General features: G+C 40.3%; 1 protein-coding gene across 1 annotated transcript in view; it reads left to right on the top strand.

Annotated features, from left to right (window-relative positions):
- The window catches only part of CTNNBL1 (catenin beta like 1), a 161345-nt gene that overhangs the window by 69123 nt on the left and 68027 nt on the right, over positions 1-24195 (top strand). Inside the window, exons 8-10 of the mRNA XM_003983481.5 lie at positions 5583-5655; positions 5894-5952; positions 7434-7582. Coding sequence (XP_003983530.1) covers positions 5583-5655; positions 5894-5952; positions 7434-7582 — 281 coding nt within the window. The remainder of the gene's footprint in view (positions 1-5582; positions 5656-5893; positions 5953-7433; positions 7583-24195) is intronic.

Here is a 24195-nt window from a genome sequence, read left to right as displayed (position 1 = left end):
ATGACTTCTGTCTTCCCTTATATACTTCTCAGTTATACACAGCCTTCATTAACCACTTTAAATCCCTACTCTTCCATGTAGCTGCCATCATTTTTAGGACTGAAAGGAAATTTATAACTTCTATTGCAGATTAAAAAAAAAAAAAGTCGAGACTTATATAGAGATTAAGTGCCTTGCCCAACTTCATACAGCTAGTTAGAGATAGAGCTGGAATTAAACCCGTGAGTCCTGACTTTCTCCACGCACCCTTTACATGGCACTACTTTGCCCCCAGCCCATCCCATGCTCTTTCTTTTCTGAATATCAACCGTTTTACTTTCTCTATGCTGGTTCTCTTACGAGGGTTAGCAGATCTGTGTTCTAACATGTGCCTATAACTATGACATTTCTCCTCATGAAGCATCTTTTTTTCAGCACCTGGCAGACTTTCATATTGTATGTGCTCACTGTCTGTCTTCAAATAGCCTTCAACTCTAAAAGCAAGGACTGTGTTGTGTCTCCATCATATTTGCGACTCCACCCAGTTGTTCTCAAGGCCAGCAAGGCCTGGTTCGCAGCCAGGACCAGGAATGTCAGAATCACCTGGCAACTTGTTAGAAATGCAGATTCTTGAACCTACCCCTTGACTCCCTGAATCCGCCCATCTTGGGGTGGACTGGCCATCTGTTTTAACAAGCCCTCCAGGTGATCTGAATGCATGCCAACATCTGAGAACCACCCTCCTGGAATACTTATATTTACACTGCTTGTTAAACCCTGCTGTTTAACTGATCATCCCATATTGATTCAGTAGTCTTTGAGTAATTCTTCAGTGAGTGGCACCTTGGTGAGTCTGCTTTTTGTACTGGTAGCCTAGCAGTATATAGAGATACTCATAGATTTCTTCTCTGAATGAAATGTCACTAATTTGTGCTAATGAGGATGAAACCCATTGCAGATGATTGCATTAAATGGTTTAGCAGGTGAGCAGATAACAGGAGTGAGAGAGATTGCTTTACAGTTCATTTTTGTGGGGAATCCAGATTCATTAGGATATTGTGTACTCTTGAAAATAACACCAAAACCCAAAGTTTTATTTTTTTTCTTTTCTAAAGAAGCAAAATTAAGATTCTCTTTGGTTTCCCGGTTAAATCAGTGTTTCAGAAATAGTTGCAACATTCAGTGTATGAGCTAATGAATTGAGAATCGGCTGCATTATACTACATGCACAACCGGTTGATGGGAAGTTCTTAGCCTCCTGTGACCAGGAGTTGGGATTTTACAGGGCACAGTCTGCTTCAACAGTTGCACGGGGCTGTGGATGTGTCTGCACCTGCCCCGTGTACCAGGTACCAGGTACCAGAGGTGAGCCGTGGAAGTAACCTGCAACTTCTGGCTGCGGGTGGTAGCATAATTGTTTTGTACTTTCCAGAAAAGCAGCAGCTCGCAAAAAGGTGAAGTTTAATTTTATTCAAAGCTAGTACATGCTGAATCCAAACCTATGCTTGACTCTGTAATTACTCTGACAGCTAAAAGATTTAGGATCACCAGGCTCCTGGATAGCAGAGTCCAGAAGCTTCAAGTCCCTTTGGCTAACTTTGCAAACTCCAAAAGACTATACCCACTAAATGAACCTCTCCTTTCTCCTGATTTTGACTGAATGTCCTTGTAATTTGGCAGTTTGATATTTTGTAAACTTGGAGGCCATCATCTCTGGCTGAGATTTAAATAGAAATAAAACTTCCTTGGTGATTTTTGACTTTGGCCAGACATGGAAGATAAGTTAAATTCCCTCCTTCCCACCTGGCCCACGGTTTCCCACGCTTTCCTTTATTTCTTTTCCACAAGATAAAAATATTTGGTTGTCATCCTCATCACCATGAAGTTTTCCCAATGGGAATGCCGTTTGTGGGCTGTTCACTCGGTGGAAAGCATTGTTCTAGATGCTTCACATACATATTTTATTTTATTTTATTTAAAATAATTTTTTAATGTTTGTTCATTTTTGAGAGAGACAGAACACAAGCGGGGGAGGGGCAGAGAGAGAGGGAGACGCAGAACCCGAAGCAGGCTCCAGGCTCCGAGCTGTCAGCACAGAGCCTGATGTGGGGCTCGAACTCCTGAACCGTGATCATGACCTGAGCCAAAGTTGGAGGCTTAACCGACTGAGCCACCCAGGCGCCCCTCATAGATGTCATTTCTCGTCCTCACAAACAGCCTTCCAACGGGTGCTGCTGTCCCCAGTTACAGATGCAAAAGGCATTGCACAGAGGGGAGGTGATTGCCCAGACACCGTGGGAAGTACGTGGCAGAACCTGTGATATTGGGCCTGGATATCTCCAAAGCCTTCCCCTCTTGCCAGGTTACTTCCCAGCTGGTACCTCTTTCAGACTCTGAAGCATTTTAGGGCTCAGTGTTGGGGAGTCATGGGACCTGATCATTTTTGACTTTCTGATTAGATTCCTTCTTCATGCCAGTTTTTGAAAGGACCTATATTTTAACAGAAAAAAGTGATGAAATTATGATTTTGATTTTTAAAACTGTACTTTGGGCAAATTGGAAACTCCTTGAAGTGTCACAGCAAAAGCTAGAGATTTCCTGAGGGGGATTAGGAATTCTCAGTAGAGGGGAACACAGCTGTTTGGTGCCTGTGATGTATATACTGGTTAATATAATCCAACCACCCCATGAGGAGATTACTACTTATTTTCACTTAACTTAAGAGAAATCAGGTAAGAAAGGCAGAGTAATTTGGCCAAGATCCCATAGCTGGTAACCATTAGAGCTGAGATTCTAACCTGGATATTTCTGATTCCAGTCAAAGAAAAGCTTCTAGTACCTACTGTATGTTAGGTACTTCCATATTACCCCATTTAATTCTCATAGTAATTCTCCTGAGAGGATGTTACCTTATTTATTATTTATTTTTTACAGGTAAGGAAACTTGAGACCGAGAGATTTTTCTTGGATCATAGGTGCCCCTCTCAGCTCATGATGCCCTTAATGTCTTAGGAATTTCGTTTTTACAGTGCCCCTATGCCAAAAAGGACCTAACAATCCTGTTGATTAAGTAGTTAGGTCCAAATATGTATTTATGTCATAACAAATTAGTAGCCATACACAGGAATTAAAAGAAAAAATATTTTGGGGCGCCTGGGTGGCTCAGTCGGTTAAGTGTCTGACTGTTGGCTTTGGCTAAGGTCCTGATCTCATAGTTCGTGGGTTCGAGTCCCCTGTCGGTCTCTGCACTGGCAGCGTGGAGGCTGCTTGGCCTTCCCTCTCTCTCTTTCTCCCCACGCCTCCCCTGCTTGATACTCCAGCGTGTGTTCTGTTTCTCACTGTCTCTAAATAAATAAATAAATAAATAAACACTTAAAAAAAAGAAAAATATTTTTATTTTAGACTTAAATGCCACACTTACTAATAAGCGTGTGTACCTTCTGAGTAACTGCACAACTTCTAAAACCTTGGAATTCAGTTGAACACCACCACCCTCATTCCTGTTGCACATTGATTTTCACACAGTTCTTTTATTACAGCAACCACCAAAACCCAGCTTCACAAAGATAGGAGGTCATCAAAAGAGTGTACCTGGAGCTAGTAGTTAATTCAGTGTTCAACAGATGTCACCTGTCACCGTGCTTTCTTTGGAAATTTTAAAGAATCCTGCGGTGCCCCTGTGAATTCAGTTTGACACCCCAGGTACCTCGGCACACAGTTTGGGAACTGCAGACTTTGTCGCATAGGTAGTACATGCTCATGAGTCAAACTGAGGTGCATCGATCCTAGATTCATGTTCTTCTTCTTCTTTTTTTTTTAACGTGACTGTATCACTTAATAAAATTAATTTCAATTCAGTGTAATATCTTTAAATGCCATAACAGTGGACAAGGTTCACATCTAATTCACCTGTGTGCTTTCATGTTCAGTTCTTTGTCTTGTGTATAGCAGATGCCCAATAAATATTCATTGAAAAAAAAAAGAGAAAACCTCCCCCTTATCTTGGAGACAGGATTTATAAAATCACATAAAGGACAAGAGGCCTTGAAACCGCAGAAAGGCTAAGTATGATTCTAGTGGCCTCGTGTCTTTTGGCTTTTTTTAGTTAAGTGTGTCTAGTTTCAAACAAGAACGCTGGCCCTTGAAAAGCTGCATATAACAAAGTTAGTGTGGCTTTAAATCATTTAAAATACCAATACTTGTAATTTAAATAATTCGAGTAAGTAATTTGATTAGCAAGTCCTTGATTCTGATAGAGATGCTCACCCTTGGCCTTTCACTTTTGTGTTTTGGTCTTTATAAAACTGCTTTCCTTAAAGTGAAACACACCTCAGATTGCATTTAAACTCTGGTTGTTATACTGAATTTCTTGAAAGAAGGCCTCAAGCTTGCCCAGGGAGCATACCTTGCAGTCAGTACACGTAAGACTTTGCATTTACAGATCTTTTAACCTAGGATGGTCAGCTTCCTGAAACCCTGTGGGGTGCACTAAGGCCTGACAAGGAAGACGTGCGTAGAAAACTGAAAAGTTGCTGGGTGTTGCTTCATTAGGGGCCACTCTTCCTTCCTAAGTACAAAATCAATGTCCAAACAGCACTGCGAATAGCACTAAGGTGATGGAAGTGTTAGCTCCAAGACGAACACTTCCCTGTCCTTTCCAGGTACAGAAATTATTTGTCATTTCAAAAACCTGGATAGGTAGCAAGGCTGCTGCTGATTAACAATCGTTGTCTGCATGCCTGCATTTTAAGGATCAAGGGTACGGTAAATAAAAACACATCGATGAGGTTTGCTCTTCTCTGTGCACCTTTATGCAACGGTGCCTTGTTAATGGTGAGATATTTGAGTCTCGCTACCGAAGCAACGCGGTGGACAGCTGTAAAAGATAGTAGATGTGTCCCCTCTGAAACACCAAGTACCAGACCGTGCAGCGGGGAAGGAATTGTGGGTAGTAATTTGGGTGTTAAAATATTAACACATTTCTGCATTTTTAATGTGGTTTCCTTTTTAAATAGTAGGCAGATTATGGCACACAAGCAGATAGGTTTATGATTTCAAATTAAATTTTAAGCATTAAAAAAAAATCCAAAAGGAACTACTTTGTTATAAATGCATTCAACTAATCTAAACAAGAACTTGCTTTTCACCTTCTCTGATCATCCGTCGGCTAATTGATAGCCTGATTTTATGATTGTAATATGTGAACGAAGCTTCATAATGGATTTTAGCCTTGATTACAAACTCTCAATCATTCATCTAGTTCACAGTTGAGTATATACTATGTGCTGGACAGTCATCTCTGGACTCACAGTGGGGAATCTGGGAAGGCTTCACTGAGGAGGTGACTTTCATACCTGGGCATTAGCAGTGAGAGAGCCATTGTGTACATTTGCCATTTATGGTTGTACTATGTAGTATTTGAGTCTGATCCCTTGAGAACAGAGGCAGACTTTTCTTTTTTTTTTTTTTTTTTTTCACCTTTAACCTGCCTTTTGGCTTTCTAAGTTCTACTTCTCCTGAACTTAGATCCTAGTTCTTGTGAACTAGGGGAGGGGAGCAAGGCCCCTTAACGTTTTTTTCTCATTTCTCCTATGTCCCCACAGGCAAAGATGCCTTTCGATGCCAACAAACTGTACTGTAGTGAAGTACTGGCCATACTGCTCCAGGACAATGACGGTGAGGCTCCCTCTCGGTATTGATATTCTGTTAGGATAGGAGCCAGGCTTGTTTCAGATCATGACAGCAAGCTCTCTTGCCTTTGGCATCCCCTTGCTCTCCCTCTCGCGCTCTGTGCAGCTTTTGTACTCTGTCAAGCTGTATTGATTTTGTTTGCTGATGTATCAGTGTTAGACGGCTGTAAAATCTGACAGTTAGCTTCATTTTTTTTCTCCTTCTATTTTTTTTCCCCTTTTAGAAAACAGGGAATTGCTCGGGGAGCTGGATGGAATCGATGTGCTTCTTCAGCAGTTATCCGTGAGTAATTCTTATGCTTCCTGTCTGCCATGAAGATACATGGCCTGCTTTAAATGGGAGGTGGAGTTGGAAATTGTGGGAAGAAAGAAGCCATGTGATGCAAGCCATATGGAGTATGTTGGCGGGTTTGAGGTTACATCGGAGCTACGTGGTCTGCCTCCTTTTCTTAGTCATTTGCTCTTTATGGCCAGATATCGCTGTGTATCTGCTGTGGATTTCCCCCGTCTTCTGGTATTTGTCAATCCAAAAGAAGTGTGCTTCCTGCTTAAGTGTGTGTTCTTGGGCCAAGAATACCGAATTATTTTGAGTTGACCCACGCCCAAGATTATTTACTTCCTTTCCTTTCCATCTGCCAGTAAAATGCATTCTATCCATTCAGAATCCAGATAAGCTCAAGGAGTACAAGTTCCAGTGCAGTGGGACAGAGGTCACAGAGGAGGACAGGGAGGGACGTGGTACCAGAAGCTGGAATAAGACATTAGGAAATGCCATTTTCTCCTTGTAAGAAATGTAAATCTGGTTGAAATGTTGTTGTTCTGCCGGCATTCTGGAAATACTGTGAAGATGTCTTCTAACAAATCTCATCCGTGCTATTCCAAAACCAGGACTGAAAATAGATCATTTGGATAAAATCTTGAGTGTTGGGAGTGTCTGAGCTGTCAGTTTGCATACAGCTGCCGTCGTGGTGCCAGCAGCCGGAGTGGCTTGGCCTCCGCCCCAAAAAAGTAGAGCTTCGAAATGCGAATCTGTTTCCAGTTTTCTGGGAAGGTGCTTCGTCCTGTTCCCGCAAGATTGTTGTTCATTTTGTAGCAGGCTCTATGGGTATGCATATACTGTTAAAAAGGCTTTCCTCCTAACATGCCATATATCTCTGGCAGAGACAGGACTTCTGCTTTAAGCTGTTCCCATGACTTAGAGCCACAACTGCTGTGTGAAGGTAGTTCAATAGCCCCGATGGTGAGGAAACTCTTCCTAAGGCTGTGGTCATTCTGGATTGTAGTTTCTTTTAGGTGTGCAGTGGGCTGTGGGTGGGTCGTGGGAGGGCTTTGGAGGTAGCTGGCAAAGCGGTTTCTTGACCTGGATGGTGGTTTCAGCTATACGTGTCTTTTATGGAATTTTTTTATACCTGTGTTCTATTTCACAGTAAAAGGGTTTTGTTGTTGTGTTTTGTGTGTGTGTGTGTGTGTGTGTGTGTGTGTGTGTGTGTTTAATCTGGCTCCTTGGAACTGTCAATCACTCATGGACCCAGTGGTCAGTTGAGTGTTTTGTTTTTTTGTGTGAACTGGTAGCTATTTAATACCTGTGAATCAGAAAGTTCAGTTTCTCTAAAATGGAAACTGATGCGAATTTTGTATGGCGAGCTTGTGTTTCCTCAGTTGTTGGGGTTATCGTGACAGGCAGGCTTTGGAAGTTGTCAAGCGCTGGCTGATGAAAGGACATTCTCTTATGGCTCTGTGCTTTCTGATGTCTTTGCTTGACAGGTGTTTAAAAGGCACAATCCTAGCACAGCCGAAGAGCAGGAGATGATGGAGAATCTGTTTGATTCACTCTGTTCCTGCCTAATGCTCAGTTCCAATCGTGAGCGCTTCCTGAAGGGCGAGGGTCTTCAGCTGATGAATCTCATGCTCAGGTACGTTTCTTATCTCCTAGCACTCTGTCTTTTTTGTCCAGCTCCTCACTGTTGTCTGAATTCCAGATCCCGTACCTATGGTCTCTTAGTCCATTGAGTTTCCTAGATAATGTAAAACAGTAAGGCCTTCGGGGGGGGCGGGGGGGGGTGTGTGTGCGCGCGCGCGCGCGCGTATGTGTGTGGTCTTCTCTCAAGTTAGAGTGGGTAGAAAATAGAAAGTACGTTTTGTTCTGTTTGTGCCCATTGTTATGTCAGTTGGTAATATGACCACTCCATTGAAGGGAAGTAACTTTTGGTTCCTTCTCTTACTGTGTTGGTTTTGGGAAGCCTAGTTATGACCTTCTAAACATACCCTATGTTAATTTCTAAACTTAGCCTAGTTTTCTTTATATCCCACATAGACCTGTCTATGCTGTATGTTTGTATTTTTGTGGTTGACAGAAGAATATCAGATTTTTTATTTATACAAAGTTTTCATTAATATCATTTTCTATGAGGTGCACATGTGCTATGTGGCTAGCATGGGAGATGAAAACGTGCAGGACAGTTCTAGAACTTTACAGTACTTTCCTTATATATCTTCTTATTATTTATGTTGTAATTCCTTAAAATATTTAAAGTGAGTATCATGTCTAGTATATTTCACAGAATCCTAATGTTGGAAGTAAATGGAAGGTAGCTTGTATCAATAACTTTTGAGAAATCTGGCTAGGAAAAGGAGTAGAGAAATAGGAGTAGGGGGTAACCAGAAATGGGAGTTGTGTGTGGTCAAGGGACTGTTTTTCAAACTGAGAGCCACTAGAGCATGTTTGTGTGGCCAGAAGACTCTAATTATTATGACTGTATGAAATTGACCTAGAGCCTGCGGTCTTTACATTTCTATTCCTGTAAATTGAAAACTCTGTTAAACTATTTCTTTAAAAAGTTTTTTTAAATAAATTTGATATACGTATCTATTAAATACAATTTAGAATATAGGCCTGCAGAACCGCTGTTAAAAAACACTGATAAGGTGCCGTGTTAAGTGCTGCACTTAGAAATGAGTAAGACAGGATTCCTGCCTCCCAGAAGCTAAAACAGCTCTGTCACCCAAACACAACCCAACTTTGGATGTTTCACTTCTTCCACTCTTTTTTTCACTTTGTAATTATTTTCTTGTTTTTACCAGCTTTTTAGTCCTGTCACATGTGTAATTTTCTGTACTAAGTTTCTTTTTAAGCTTAACATGTCATTTCCCGTGCTGTGACATAATGTTTGTGAGAATTTGCAACAACTGCATCATGGACTCTAAGGAGATAGAGCTTTCTTAGTATTCTTTTGGTGATATTGAGACTATTTCCATTGTTTTGATATTGTAACAGATTCTACAATGACCATCTTTTGCTTAAAACTATTTTTGTATTTAAGATTATCAAGGGATATGTTTCTAAAATACCTTCTCTTTAAAGGCCTCTGTAGGGCTGGGTGGGGGCACAGTAGACCTTTTCGTTTGTCCGGTGCATACCAGACCTTGGATTGATTGGAAATCCTCCTTTGTGGAATTGCTTTAAAAAATCTATTTTAAAGTGCAGAGAGGGCCATTGGAATTGTTCAGAGGCCTTCAGCGTTCAGCTGATTTTTGCTAGCTTTACTCTCTTGAGTCTTTTGTTTGTTTATCTCCTTTACCCTTCTAATTGCCTGTCCTTTTGTTGAAATGACCCACCTTCTCTCGAGTAAATAGCATATAAAGAAGATGCATTTGGCTTCCTGGGCCTTCTAACCTTAAAACTGTACTCTACAGGGACTTTTCCCTAAGCTTCTTAAAGGTCTGAACTGCCAGTGTCTTTGGATGGTTGAGTGCAAATATGAAGTGATGTATTCCTGTAGCATATGGCTTGGTAATGTGCAGCAGTGGGGAGCTGAATAAATAACCAGAAATATGGATTATTCAAACCGGAATGCTGAGATTCTGGGAGCCTAATTAGGAAGGTGCTCCCAAAGCCTTAGAAACTGCACCTCTGTAGGATCTTCTAACTTTTCATTTTTGAATGCTGAAGTTACTGTTAGATTAATTCTTTTGCATTAACTAGCTTTTTTTTAGCAGATTCAGCATTCCCCTTTTTTCTCTTTCCCATGCTCTTTGTTCTGTGTTATTTTTCTTCTTCAGACTCCCAAATGGAAAGTTTAATTGGGAGGGAATTTTTTTTTCCCTACTAGACTCATCCTGATCTTCTAGCAGGAGCTGCCAAGGTGCTCTGTGTCTAGAGAGAGAAGCCCATTCAAACTTGGAGGTTGTAACACTAGAAGTTCAGGAAAATTTCTGTGGTTCCGTTGCCCCTGAGTACTGCTCTTCACTGTGATTCAGGCATTCAGCAGTCATGAAATGTCCACCTGGAAAGGTGGGAGTGTGGGACAGCATGGAAGAGTGGGCTTTGGAGTTGAGGTACATGTGGGTTTGGAACATCGCTCTTTCACTTACTAGTTTGGTTATTTGGTGAGTTTTTCTAACCTGACCGCTGACCCTCAGTTTTTCATCTGAAAAATGGGAGTAACAATGCCAAATTTGCAGGGATTTTTTGGAAATTAAACTATATGTAAAGTGTCTGGGACAATTCTGCAGCTGTTAAAACACTGGCAAAGCACTTACTATGTTAAGTGCTAGGCTTACACAGAGAGGAACAAGACAGGATTCTTGCCTTCAAGAAACTCCACCGCTAGTAAGGGAGGCTGACATTAAATAACTATAGTATCATTGAGTGTGTTAAATTAACCGTTCCTCTTAATAGTTTGCATGTCTATGAATTTTTTTCTTTACGTTTCTGATTATTGATAAGGAAAGGTCATCGGCAAGATAGTCATTTATGCACACACACATATTACACACACATGCAAAGGTATATACTACCCAACTTAATATCTATTAACTTTATTGAAGCATAATTGACTTATAATAAAACACTCCCATTTTAAGTGTACAGTTTTAGTTTTGACAGCTGAATGCATCTTTGTTTTCAACACAATGACGATACACAATGGCCCTGTCCAACAGAAATGGAATGTAAGCAAGATATATAAGCTTCTGTTTTGTAGTAGCATGGTAAAAAGGTTGAAAGAAAGAAAACTAATTTTAATAACATTTTATTTAACCCAATATATTAAAAATCATTTCGACAGGTAATCGATAAAAAAACATTATTGAACCATTCTACTTTTTTTCATCCTAGGTCTTTGCAGCCTAGTGCATATTTATATCTCAGTTCAGTGTTAAATTTTCATAAAGTACTTGCTGTGTGTTTAGATTTCGTACAATTTAGAGTTGAAAAAGTAGATTCCCATACCTGAGTTTCTCCAAACAGACTTAAATGCTTCCTAATGACTGAATCAAGTATCAGTTTTTAAATTTGAATTTATTTAGTATGTGTTTTGTTTAGCCTATGTCACTCAACAGATTGTTTTTGAGATTCGTTCATTTTGCATCTGCCAGTAGTTTGGTTCTTGTTCGTGTTCGTAATATTCCATTATACTTCTGCATTCCAGTGTGTCCGTTGTTTTTGTTATTCACCTGTTGGTGAACATTTGGGTTGTTGCCATTGTCTTGCTCTTGTTAATAAAGCTGCTTAAAAGTCTTTAGAGAAATACATATTTTCATTTCTCTGGGGTAAATACCTAAGGAGTGGAATGACTAGGTCATATTGGAAATGTAAGTTCAATATTAGAAACTCCCAAGCTGTTTTCCAAAGTGATTGTATCATGTTATATCCCCTCCTCAGCAAGGCGTGAGAATTCCAGTTGCTCCCTATCCTCCTCAACACTTGATGATTAAACTAAATTTCTTTAAGAATCCCCTCCCCCTGTGTCACTTCCCCAGCCCAGCCCTTACGCCCACCCGCCCACCCACTCTCACATGTTGAGGATTAGGTTCTAGCATCCTGTGCTTTCCTCTGTGGGAGCACTTACCATCCTGTGTGGTAGGCATCTGCTGGTCTCTGACTGTACTATAGGATTCTCGAGAACAGAAACTAGGTCGTCCCCTTCTTGGTATCCCCAGTGCCTAGCCACAGATACACATTAGGTGCCCAGTAAATATTTCCTAAGTGAATGAGAAAGATCTGAGAAACATTTTTGCTTTTTAAAATCATTGGTTTATAGAATTTCTGGCAAACCCCATGCATAGACCCAAAGAATGAGGAGTGACTTCGTAAAAGCCGTATAGCTGAGAGTTCAGTCTTCTGCCTGCGTATATTTGGCCCTGTTTTTCTCCATCAGATTTTGTAATGCCCGAAGAACACAACATAGGCCACAGGGTGGTTCTGAACCTCATCTTCAAGGCTCCGGAGAAGCCAGGCATCAGCTGTAGTCCCGGGCTCGCTGCCCTGTTTGGCCTGTGCTCATGCTGTGCTGCAGAGCAGAAACCCACACAAGTGTCCGCACTTCACTTTATCCTGCTTTGGGACACTTGAACCTCTCAACACTCTTCTCCCACCAGCCTCCTAGTTATTTCAGGGTTATGGTTTAGTTATTCATTTCTTACAACCTTTCTGCTCAAGGTCCAGAGAATTCCTTCATGCAGATTTGCAGTTTCTCGGCATTTGTTTGTAGGACTGTAAGGAGGTCTCCTACCTCTTTGCCCTTACCAGACAGGCCTTTGTTCTCCGCCTTACCTTCCCACCCAGGTGTTAGTTGAGTTGTCAGGTAACTTTTTTTTTCACTCCTGTGTTAAGACTGTTTGGACTTCACAGTGCTTGACAGAATCAATGAGGGGAAAAAAAAGCTTTTTGTTTTTTGTTTTTTCTCTGTCAAAGGACAGATGAAGACATTTTGGGAAAGAAAAGATTGTTGAGGTGGTATTTAAAAATGAACTCATGCCGTGGAAAAAGCAGCAGCTAGCCATCCTAGAGTATAGGAACCCCCCCCCCCCAAAGGAATTTCTCATTTAGTCATAATGTTTTGATAAGGAAAGAGAAAAGGTGGGGTGAGGGTGGAAGGCGCAGAACCTCGTGGGCAGTATATACTGTGTGTATATGGTCTGTACTCCCCTGATGGAGAAAATACTGCTCCTTGTGGGTCAGGCAACTTGGTCTCATTCTTTTGCTGTGATTGCAAGAATTACAGTACAGTGAGGATGTTTGCATGGTCTTTGGCTGGCAGCAGAAGAGTTAAGATATGAATAATGAAGCCAAGTGGTATTTTTGTAGTCAGGTATAGTTGAGAGAAAAAGAAAATTTAGGAAAGCCACAATTTATTGTGCAGTTTAACAGAATGATCAAATTCAGAGAGACCAATTCACAGAAATAAGACTAACTTTGGGGTATCTGGGTGGCTCTGTCATTTAAGCGTCCGACTCTCGATTTCAGCTCAGGTCATGATCACAGTTCATGAGGTTGCGCGGAGCCTGCTTGGGATTCTCTACCCCCTCCCCTCCCCCAACCCGCCTCTCCTTAGATGCCTCTCTCTCAAAATAAATAAATAAACTTAAAAAAAAATGACTGACTTATGGGGGGGATGGCCCTTTTAGAATTTATCCAGACATGAGGATTGAGCTATACAAATGCCCTCATTGCCCCCTGGTTTGCCATTTCCACATTCTTGGTTACAGCTGTCTCTCTTTGGTAGGATGGTTGCTGCAAATAGAGGCTTTCAATATATCAGGTTTAATTATAGACTGTACTCCAGATCATTTGCTTCTTGCCACTGCAGAGCACTTTTTAACAGTATGTCCTTGTTTCAGTGGTTCAGTGTTCTTTAAGAAACAACAAAGCCAGTGGGAGACAGAAGAATTACATTGTCAGTTTCCTTGAAAATGTTGACATGAAGCTTATTACTTCTGTTGTAAAACCCTGTTCCAGTTAGAAAGAGAAGAGACCACTGAGATCCCAAGGGATGTGTACAAATGCAGCTTGGGGTTGTGTAGCAGAAACACAGTGAACCCATCTTGGTTATTAACTGTATAGACAAAAAAAAAAAGAGAGAGAGAGAGAAAGAAGAAAGAAAGAGAAGGGTACATAGACACATCTCTTTAGGAACCACCAATTTTTTTTCCTCTGAGGCTTTTCAGTAAGATTTTCCTTAATCTAAAGAAAATTGTCTCTGACAAAGAACATAAATAAAATGACAATGGAATATCATCTGCAGAGTGAGCATTTGCAGGCCCGGTTCTGGACCGTGGGCTCGTACCAGAGCATTAAAGGTAGGTAGGCCAGACTGGGGAACTCATAAACCTTGAAATTTTATTCCTTTGCTTTTTGGCTTGTTCCGTATTGGTTTTGTTCTTCATGAACCTGTGAAGGGCCAAACTTGATTGCATTTTTATCCTCGTGGTCCTTTACAGGTTTTTGTTGTTTTTGGAGAACGAGAGCCTTTTCTTCGGACTTTCAGTCTCTTGGATTCAACTGCAAAAGCAAAACACTGATGCAAATGGTTTAGAAATCAGCTGTGCTTCCTAATGGGGCTGTATAGGGTTTGTGCTCCAAGCCGCACACACACACCTTGCTTGTTGTTTGTCCAACAAGCAAGCATTCCCTTTCTCCGCACACTGAATATTACCATTCTTTCTTCGACGAAGAATAGTGTTTGCACCTGTTCTCTGGGAACCAGAAAAATGCTTCAGAGCACAAAGTAATCCTTCCAACAGCCCTCCAGGCTGGCGTTACCTCTTCATAAATGGAAAGTGCTGTGGCTGAGAAGGCAGATTAAACTGAAGCAAGTTTACTTGGCACGAAATGGTGGAGGACCTGTCTGAGCCCTTCCTTCAGACTTCATAGCTATTCATCATTCCAGTGTAAATTGCACAGATTTAAAGTATACAATTTGATGAGTTTTGCAGTATGTGTAGACCTATCATACCATCACCACAAGCATGGCAATAAGCATATTTATCATACCCAAATGTTTCCTTGTACCCCTTGGTAATCTATAACTCCTCTCCCTCCACCTCACGTCTCCAGGCAACCATTGATTTGCTTTCTGACCATTATAGGTTAGTTTGCATTTTCTAGAACTTTATGCAAAAGAGCACAGTATGCGCTCTTCTTTTTGGTCTGGCGTATTTAACCAACTATAATTATTTTGAGATTCATTCCATGTGTATCATTAATTCTTTTTCTTTGCTGGGTAGCATTCCATTTTAGAAATATATCCCAGATCGTTTATTCACTTGTTGATGGACATATGGGCTTCCAGTTTTTTGCTCTTGTAAACAAAAGTATGAATATTCAAGTACATACCTTTGGGTGCATGTATTTTTAATTTCTCTTGGATAAATGCCTATGAGTCTGGGGCATGTAATAGGTATATGGTTAACTTTTTAAGACACTGTCAGTCTGTTTGCAAAATTGTCATACTGTACCGTTTTTATATTCCCACCAACAGTGTATGAGACTGGCATTTGCTCCACACCCTCGCTAATGCTTGGTATGGTCACTGTTTTTTGTGTCAGTCATTCTAGTGGGTGTGTATAGATGTCTTGTGCTTTTAATTTGCATTTCCCAGGGCTCCTGGGTGGATCAGTTGGTTAAGCGTCTGACTTCAGCTCTGGTCATGATCTCACAGTCCATGAGTTCCAGCTCCACATGGGGCTCTCTGCTGTCGGCACAGAGCCTGCTTTGGATCCACTCTGTCTCCCTCGCTCTCTGCCCCTCCCCTGCTTGTGCCCGTGTTCTCTCTCTCTTTCTCTCAAAAAATAAACTTGTAAAAAAAATTGGCATTTCCCTTGTGGCTGATGATATTGGGTGACTTTTCATGTATTTATTTGCCATCCACATGTCTTCTTTGGTGGTGTCTGTTCAATCTCGTGCTCATTTTGGTTGGGGGGAGAGGGATTATTTGTCTTATTATTGAATTATAACAATCCTTTATATATCATAGGTACAATCTTTTGTCAGATACATGTTTTAAAAATAATTTTTTTCAATGCTTATTTATTTTGAGAGAGAGAGACCGTGCGAGCAGGGGAGGGGTAGAGAGAGAAGGAGAGAGAGAATCCCAAGCAGGCTCCACACTGTCAGTGCGGAGCTTGATGTGGGGCTCGATCCCACAAATCGTGAGATCATGACTTGAGCCAAGATCAAGAGTCAGACGCTTAACTGACTGAGCCACCCAGGTGCCCCTGTCAGATATATGTTTTACAAATATTTTATTCCAGCCCATAACTTGTCTTTTCGTTTTCATAAAGTAGTCTTTTGAAAAGTTTTAAATTTTGATGAAATATAATTTTTAAATTTGTTCCAGTGATTTTTATTTTTTTCTATTTGAGTAAACTTAGGTAGTCGGTGTCTTTCAAGGATTCATTTTGTCTTGGTGGCCAAACTTATGGGCATTAAGTTGTTCATGAATATTCCCTTATTATCCTTTTAAATCTATAGAATCTGTAATTATGTGCCCTCCCTTATTCCCAGTGTTAGCCATTGATGCCTCCTTTATTCCCTAATCAGTCTGGCTGTCAATTTTGTTGATCTTGTCAGAGAATCAAGTTTTTCTGACTGATTTATCTCTGGTTTTTTGTGCTTTTTTTTTTTTTTTTTCAATTCTATGTCAGTGATTTCTGATCTGATCAATTTTTTTTTTTTTTTTGCTTCTGATTACTTGTGGTTTAATTTGCTATTCTTTTTCTGATTTCTCAGGGTGGGAATTTGAGATCATTTATTTGAGATCTTAATTTTTAACATGATGCTATAAAATTTCCTCTAATTGCTGCTTTATGCCTTGTTGTATACACTTTATTTTATATATGTATTTATTTTTTTGAGAGAGAGAGAGTTTGCACACATGAGCACGAATGGGAAAGGAGGCAGAGGGAGAGGGAGAGAGAATCTTAAGCAGGCTCCATGCTTAGCGCGGAGCCTGAGGCAGGGTTTGATCTCACAACTGTGAGATCATGACCTGAGCCAAAGTTGAGAGTCAGATGCTTAACTGACTGAGCCACCCAGGTGCCCCACATTTTGATATATTGTATTTTCAGTTCAAAATACTTTCTCTTTTGATTTCATCCTTAACCCATGAATTACTTAGAAGTGTGTTATTTAGTTTCCAAATATTTGGGGATTTCCCACATATCTTTCTGTTCTTTATTTCTACTTTAATACCATTGTGGTCAGAGAACATACTTTATATGATTTGAACCCTTTTAAATTTATTAAGACTGGTTTTGGGCCCAGAATACAGTCTGTATTGTTAAATATTCCTGTGCAGTTGAAAAGAATGTTCTGTAAATGTCAGGTTAAGTTAATGGTCATGTTCAAGTCTTCTATATCCTTAAAGATTTTCTGTCTACTTATTTTATCAGTTATTAAAAGGGGTGTTGAAACCTCTGACTATAGTTGTGAGTATGTCTGTTTCTCCTTTGAGTTTCATCAGTTTTGCTTTATGTATTTTGAAATTCTTTTAGGTGGTTAAACATTTAGGAGTATATGCTGTTTTGCTTAATTGACTCGTTTATCATAATGAAATGACTCTCTTTATCCCTGATAATGTTATTTGATCTGAAATCTACTTTGTTTGATATTAATATAGCCACCACAACTTTCTTTTAATTAGTATAAGCATAGTATATCTTTTACCATCTATCATGAAATAAATTTTGTCCCCTCCCCTGTTCACATGTTGATGCCCAAATTCCCAAGTTGGCCTTAAGATGGTAATTAAGGTTAAATAGGGTCATAAGAGTAGGCCCCTAATCCAGTAGAACTGGTGGTCTTATGAGAAGAGGAAGGGACAACATCAGGAGGGTGTGCACACAGAGAAAATGGCCCTGTGAGGATATGGTGAGAAGATAGCCATCTGCAAGCCTGTGTGTCTTTATATTTATTTTTTTATTTATATTTTTTAAATATATTTATTTTGAGAGAGAGAGAGAGAAAGCAGGGGAAGGGCAGAGTGAGAGGGAGACAGAGAATCCCAGACAGGCTCTACACTGACAGCACAGATCCCGATGCAGGGCTCAAACTGACAAACCATGAGATCATGACCTAAGCCTGAATCAAGAGTCAGTCATTTCACCGCCTGAGCTATCCAGACAGACACCCCTGTGTCTTTATATTTAAGATGTGGGGGTTTTTGTGAGCATTATACATTGGAGTCTTCTTTATTAACCCCATAATAATTGCTGCCATTTAATCGAAATGTTTATGCCATTTACATTTAATGTGACCCTTGATATGGTGGTTTCTGATTGAGTTTAGATCTACCCTCTTGCAGGTTGTTCTATTCTTCTCATCTCTTTTTTGGTCCCATTTTTGCTTCATCTGCCTTCTTTTAGGTTAACATTTTTTATGCCACGTTATTTTCTTAGGTGGCTTCTTAGCTCTTTCTCTTTGCTTTTTTAGTGGTTGTTTTCAAATTGATGGTATACATCTTATCACAGTCCATCTTCAAGTAGTGTATACTATTTCATCTGTAGTGTAAGGGCTTTGCAGCAGTAAACTTTCATTTCTCCCTCCTGGTTTTTATGTTTTTGTTGTCATATATTTTACTTCTACATATGTTATAAATTCTAATACATATTGTTTATCTTTTGTTTAAATAATTATGTTTTTTTAATGTTTATTTTTTTGACAGAGAGCGTGCACATGCACATGCACACACACACAAAAGCAGGGGAGGGGCAGAGAGAGGGAGAGAGAGAATCCCAAGCACTGACACCCCAGAGCCCAGTGTGGGGCCCGATCTCACAAACCAAGAGATCATGACCCCAGCTGAAATCAAGAGTTGGACGCTTGTCCGTGAGTTCGAGCCCCGCGTCGGGCTCTGTGCTGATAGCTCAGAGCCTGGAGCCTATTTCAGATTCTGTGTCTCCCTCTCTCTGACCCACCCCCGTTCATGCTCTGTCTCTCTGTCTCAAAAATAAATAAACGTTAAAAAAAAATTTTTTTTTAAAAAGAGTTGGACGCTTAACCTTGTGAGCCACCCAGGTGCCCCATAAATAATCAATCATGTTTCAAAGAGATTTTTTTAAAGTAAGAAAAAAGTATTTTACTTTTATGAACATATTAGCCATTGCCACTGTTCTTCATTCTTCTGTAGATCCAGATTTCCATCTGGTATCAGTTTCTTTCTTCCCAAACGATTTCCTTCAACACATCTTGTACTGCTGGTCTGTTGGTGATGACTTTTGTCAACTTGGGTATGTCTGAAAAAATATTTGCCTTCTCCTTTAAATGATATCTTCACCAGGTATAGCATTCTTTGTTACTCGGTGGGGAGGTAGGAGTTCTTTCAATTCTCTTAAGAGTGTTGCTTCACTGTCTGGTGGATTGCTTGGTTTGCAGTGAGACGTCTGCTGTCATCCTTATGTATTAGTTCTTCTGTATGTAACGTGTCCCTTTTTTCTGGATGTTTCTAGGATCTTTTCTCTCTGATTTTGAATAGTTTGGTTATGATGTACCTTGATGTAGTTATGATGTACCTTGATGTAGTTTTCTTCCTATCTCTTGCGTTTGGGTTCTTCTTGGATCTGTGGGTGTATTGTTTTCATCAAATGTGGAAATCTTTCAATCATTGTATTTTCAGATATTTTTTTTTCTGCCTCATCCTCCTTTCAGAAACTCCAGTTACATGTATATCAGGTTGTTTAAAGTTATCCATCCACAATTCCCTGGTAATCTATTAATTTTTTCCAGTCTGTTTTTTCTTTCCGTGTTTTATTTTAGGTAGTTTCTATTGTTATGTATTCAAGCTCACTCTTTTCTTCTGCACTTATTCTCATCCCATGTATTTTTCACCAGACATTGTATTTTTCTTCTCTAGATATCTTCCCTGTTTCTAGTTAGCATACTGAAGCTTTTTTCTACCTTGACTAAATCAAGTATAGTTATAATAACTTTTAATGTCCTTGTCTTCTGATTCTGTCATCACTGTTATTTTTATTATTTTTCTCCTCTTTATGGTTAATATTTTCCTGCCTCTTTAAATGCCTGTTAATTGTTTTCTGAAATTAAGATATTGTGACTTTTACCTCATTGGATGCTGGGTGTGTGGGTGTGTCTCCTTATAAATATTTTTGAGCTTTGTTCTAGGATACAGGTAAGTTACTGGGAGTAGTTTGCTCCTTCGGAGGCTTACTCTTAAGCTCTGTTAGGTGGGATCGGACTAGCCTTTAGTCTGTGGCTGATTTTGCCTCAGGACTGAAGGACTGAAACCGTGCCCTCCTTAGTGCTCTACCTGATGCACTGTGAATTCAGAAAGTTTTTTCACTCCAGCTGTTGGGAACCCAAACTATTCCTGGCCCTTGGTGAGTTCTGGGCATTGTTTGCCCCTTCTTCTTCTAGGTGGTTCCTTCCTGCAGCCTTGGTTAGTTTCCTCACATGCATTTCTAGTAAGTATTCAACTGAGGACTCAGAGAGGGCCCTCTGCAGACCCCTGTGCAGCTCTTGGTCTGGTACTCTGCCCTATGAACTCCCCTTCATCGGTCTGCCCTCCTCTGCACTACGTCTCCTCCCTGCTTGGAGGCCTGGAAACTCTCCAAGCAGCTAGTTGGGCTCATGGCATGTGTTTCCCTGTCTCAGGAATCACTGTCTTGGTGCTACCTGATGTCAGGTGTCCAAAAACCGTTGTTTTATATGTTTCGTCCTTTGTTTTGGGCGTGAGAGGAGATATAAATTTAGTCCCTGTTACTCCATCTTGGCCCAAAGTGGAAGGCAAGAGCATATTATATATTTTAAAAAATTCTCTCTAATGTACATTTTCATACTATTTAGTGCTAGTGGACAGTAATACAATTAACTTTTACATATTGATCTTACATTAAGCAACTTTGCTATGTCACGTATCAGTCCAATTTTGTTGCAGTAACAACTCTGAAGCCTCAAGGACTTTCAGTGACAGATGTTTACTTTTCACTCCCAGTACATCCATCCCTGGCCATCTGAAGCTCTGCTTCACGTCTTTATTTTGGGATTCATGCTAAAGGAACAGTGTTCAGTGGGATGTGACTTTCTTTTGGCAGAGAGAAAAGACTGAATAATGCAATGAATCTTAAAACTTCTCCTCTAAAGACACATATGTTACTTACACTTACATTTTATTGGCTATAAAGTCACATGGCCAACCTTGATGTCTATAGTGGGCGGAGGGATGTATAAGCAGTGATATGTTTGAGTTAGCTCATATAAGGTCATGAAAGCTGTCTATATATCTCTCTTTCCAATACCATGTTTAGTGGTATCGCATTGGTAACTTGAAATCAGCTATGGTGGGAGTATTTATACCATGTAAGTAGGAAAATACAACAAATCAGCACTTTTTTCCTGGGGAGCTAGTTGTTAAACCTTTAGTAGCAAACCTCTGGCTGTTTGCCTCTTTTAGGGAGTAGAAAGTTAATAGGTGGGAACAAGATTATTTTCTATCACATTTCATTTTAATAATGTGTGTGTGTGTGTGTGTGTGTGTGTGTGTGTGTGTGTGTGTGTTTAAATTTTAATAGCTATGGGGTGCCTGAGTGGCTCGGTGGGTTAAGTGTCCAACTTTTGATTTCGGCTCAGGCCATGATCTCACAGTTTGTGAGTTTGAGCCCTGCGTCTCTGTGTTTCCCTCTCTCTCTCAAAAGTAAATAAACACTTTTTAAAAAAATTACTAGCTATGACTTCTAATGCAGTGTTGAATAGGAAGGAGCAGTGATCAAGGGTAAACTTGTCTTACTCCTGCTGTTAAAAGGAGTATATTTTATTGAATATAATGTTTGTTTTGAGTTTTTGGGGGGATAGCATTTATCAGATTAAGGAAATTTCTTCTTTCTGATGTCACAGATCTTATATAATTGATCAATCAGTTTTATCAAATGCTTTTTCTGCATTTATCGAGGTGGTTTTTTTAATGCTAATAGAGGGAAAGTGAATGGGTTTTCTGATGTTGAACTAACCTTGCATTCCTGGAAGAGGCCCATCTTTTTTTAATGTTTTCTAGGATTCTGTATTTTATTTAGGAATTTTATATCTGTACCTGAGTGAGATTGGCCTGTAAGTTTACTCTCAGGAAGGTTTTGGTGTCAGAGGTTGTTTTTTGTTTGTTTGAGCTTTATTAAATGAGCTGAATAATGTTCCTTATTTTTCTGTTTTCTGTAGGAGTTTAAGTAATACTGGAATTATTTCCCTCTTGAATGTGTGGTAGAACTTGATAGTGATTGCTTCTGGACTTTAAGTTTTCTTTGAGAGAAGATTTAAACGACTGATTCAGTTTTCTGAATGCTTATAGACCCATTCAGGTTTTCTTACTTTGTTGAGTCATTTGGGGGAATTCATAGTTTTCTAGGAGTTTGTCCATTTCACCTGTTTTCCAAGTTTTTGGCATGCAGTTATTCCTTCTGTTGTCCTAATAGCTGCTGTACCTGTAGTTTTTTCCCCTTCAGTTCATTCCTGTTATTGTTTTTTGTGTGTGTGCCTTTTCTCTCTTTTTTTTTTTTTTTTTGATCACTCTTGCCACAGTTTTGTCAATTTTACTCGTCTTTTTGAAGAACCAGATTTGAGCTTTGTTGACCCTCTTTATTGGGGGTTGGCAACTAAGGCCTGCGGAACAAATCTGGCTGAGGTCTGTTTTTCTGTGACCAGCAAGCTAAGAATGGCTTTCATATCTTTAAAGTGTCGTATATATTTTTAGACACACACAAACACCCAGAAAAAGATGCTACAGAAACCATAATGGCCCATGAAACCTATAGTATTTTCTGTCTGGCCCTTTCCCGAAAGTTTGTCAGCCTGTGCTCTTTAGAGCCCTAAGTTTTGGTCATTGATTGTTCATCTTACTTTACCGTCAGCTCTGCTGTGAGTGGTTTCTCTGCATAACTGGCCCACCATTGTGCTACAAACCAAAATCTTAACCTCTGTTTCCCACATATTTGTTTTGTTTTCTGGCACAGGCAGTCAAGCAGTGGCTGGTACCAGCAGTTTATGAAAAATGGATGGGAACTGAAATGAAAAATTGTAAAAACTGTGTCCAGAACATAGAAGACCACCCTTATTCTATTTTAGTGGTAGAATATCTCAGCATCTCCCAGAGCACCAGTGTTCTTTGGCACTATAGTTTGGGAGCAACTATGAATTTAGTTACCTTGATCTCACGGTCTAATTCATAGAAATCCTGGATCCTGGAAAGCGATCTTCTATTTTGGGAGCTAAAAGGAAGTGAACTTTAGCATGTGTATTGTAAAGCGAATAATAGTGATTTCATATGGCATTATCCAAGTTTCTTGCGAGATTAGTTTGTGGTTCACAGTATCTTTTAAAGACTGCCTGTCACCTCTCTTTTTTCCCCCCCATTCATCAGTCTCTTGGTTAGGGAGGGAGTGGAGTTCACAACTCTTTTACTTGTCCTGCAAGTAACTTTCCTCCAAGGTCGGATCCCTTTTACCTGCACCCTTTCCGGGTAGTCTTATTCATGCCATGGCTTTAGACACTGCCCATAGATTTAATAATTCTTCCACGTTTCCCCCTATTTTTAATATCATTCCTGGACTTCAGACCTGTAAGTTTGAGCTGGACATCACTGCCATGTTTCACAGGTACCTCAGGTTCAATCTGAATTCAGTCCTTTTCCCTCCTAGTCTGTTAGTACTTTGCCCTTTTTACCCATCTCTGCCTCTGGTGTGTTTCCCCCCTTTCTTCCGCGCCCGCCCCGCCACACCAAATACCACACCGAATCCCTCCCGATCCAGTGTGGCAAGTGTAATCTAACACACATTTTGCTGCCGCCCCTCTTGCTGTTTGTACTGCAGCCACACCATGCCCCACTTCTCCGAATGGTCCATGCTTACTCGTGTCTTTGCGCGTGCTGTTGTTTCCTGCTGCTTGAAATCCCCTCTCCCTTTTTGCGTGTCTGGGAAGGACATCCAGTGAAGCTCGGTTCAGGCATCATCTCCTTTGTGAGGCCTCCCCCACTCAGATACAGTCAGCCCTCCTTCCCGCATTCGTATTCTATTTTGTCGAATAAAACCTCCACTGTGGTGCTTGGCTTTTTCTCAGTATACCCGTTGTCTGCCTATCTGTGTCACCTGTGAACTGAGCGCCTCACAAACATGAGCTGGGCCTGCCTCTGTGTCCTCAACTTCTATCTGGCGCCTGTTAGGCACCCCAGAAATATCTGATGAAAGAATAAATGAACAGAAAAAAGTATACTCAGAATGAATGTTCATTGCAAAAGCGTTCTTGTATAATGAAGAAGAACAAGCTAATTAAAACAACAGTGGAAACTTCCCTCTCCCCATCCCTTCCTCCTCATCAGAAGCTTCACTTTGGCAGAATGAGGAGCGTAGATGACTCTGTCATTTCCCACAACCACCCACTTTTACAGAGGCTAACCTTCACTTTGGTCCTGGCGTGATCGACAACCTGATGAACCCAGACAAGACTAAGATAAACTACTTGTCCTCCAGTAGAATAAATATTTCAAATAAAGTCAACCCAAGAAAGTCAGGCCAAACAGCTATTGATTGCTAAAAGCCTGAACTTAAGCCCAATGAATATTCCAAAGTTCACCTCCATGCAGCTTGCCTAAATGGTGATCAATATGCAATTACTGCCCCCTTTAAACGTGTCTCACACTGCCTATGTGAAGAAGGCTTTTACTTTTTAAATCTTTTGTTTGTTGAATTTGCTTAGGCAGGAGAAAAGAGCGAGGCTTGGCTGAATCAGAGTTTTTTACCTTTAGTATTT

This window comes from Felis catus, chromosome A3, assembly GCF_018350175.1.
Source record: "Felis catus isolate Fca126 chromosome A3, F.catus_Fca126_mat1.0, whole genome shotgun sequence".
Classification (NCBI taxonomy): domain Eukaryota; kingdom Metazoa; phylum Chordata; class Mammalia; order Carnivora; family Felidae; genus Felis; species Felis catus.
The sequence above is the reverse complement of the archived record's forward strand: the minus strand, read 5'-3'. Positions and strand labels throughout refer to the sequence as shown.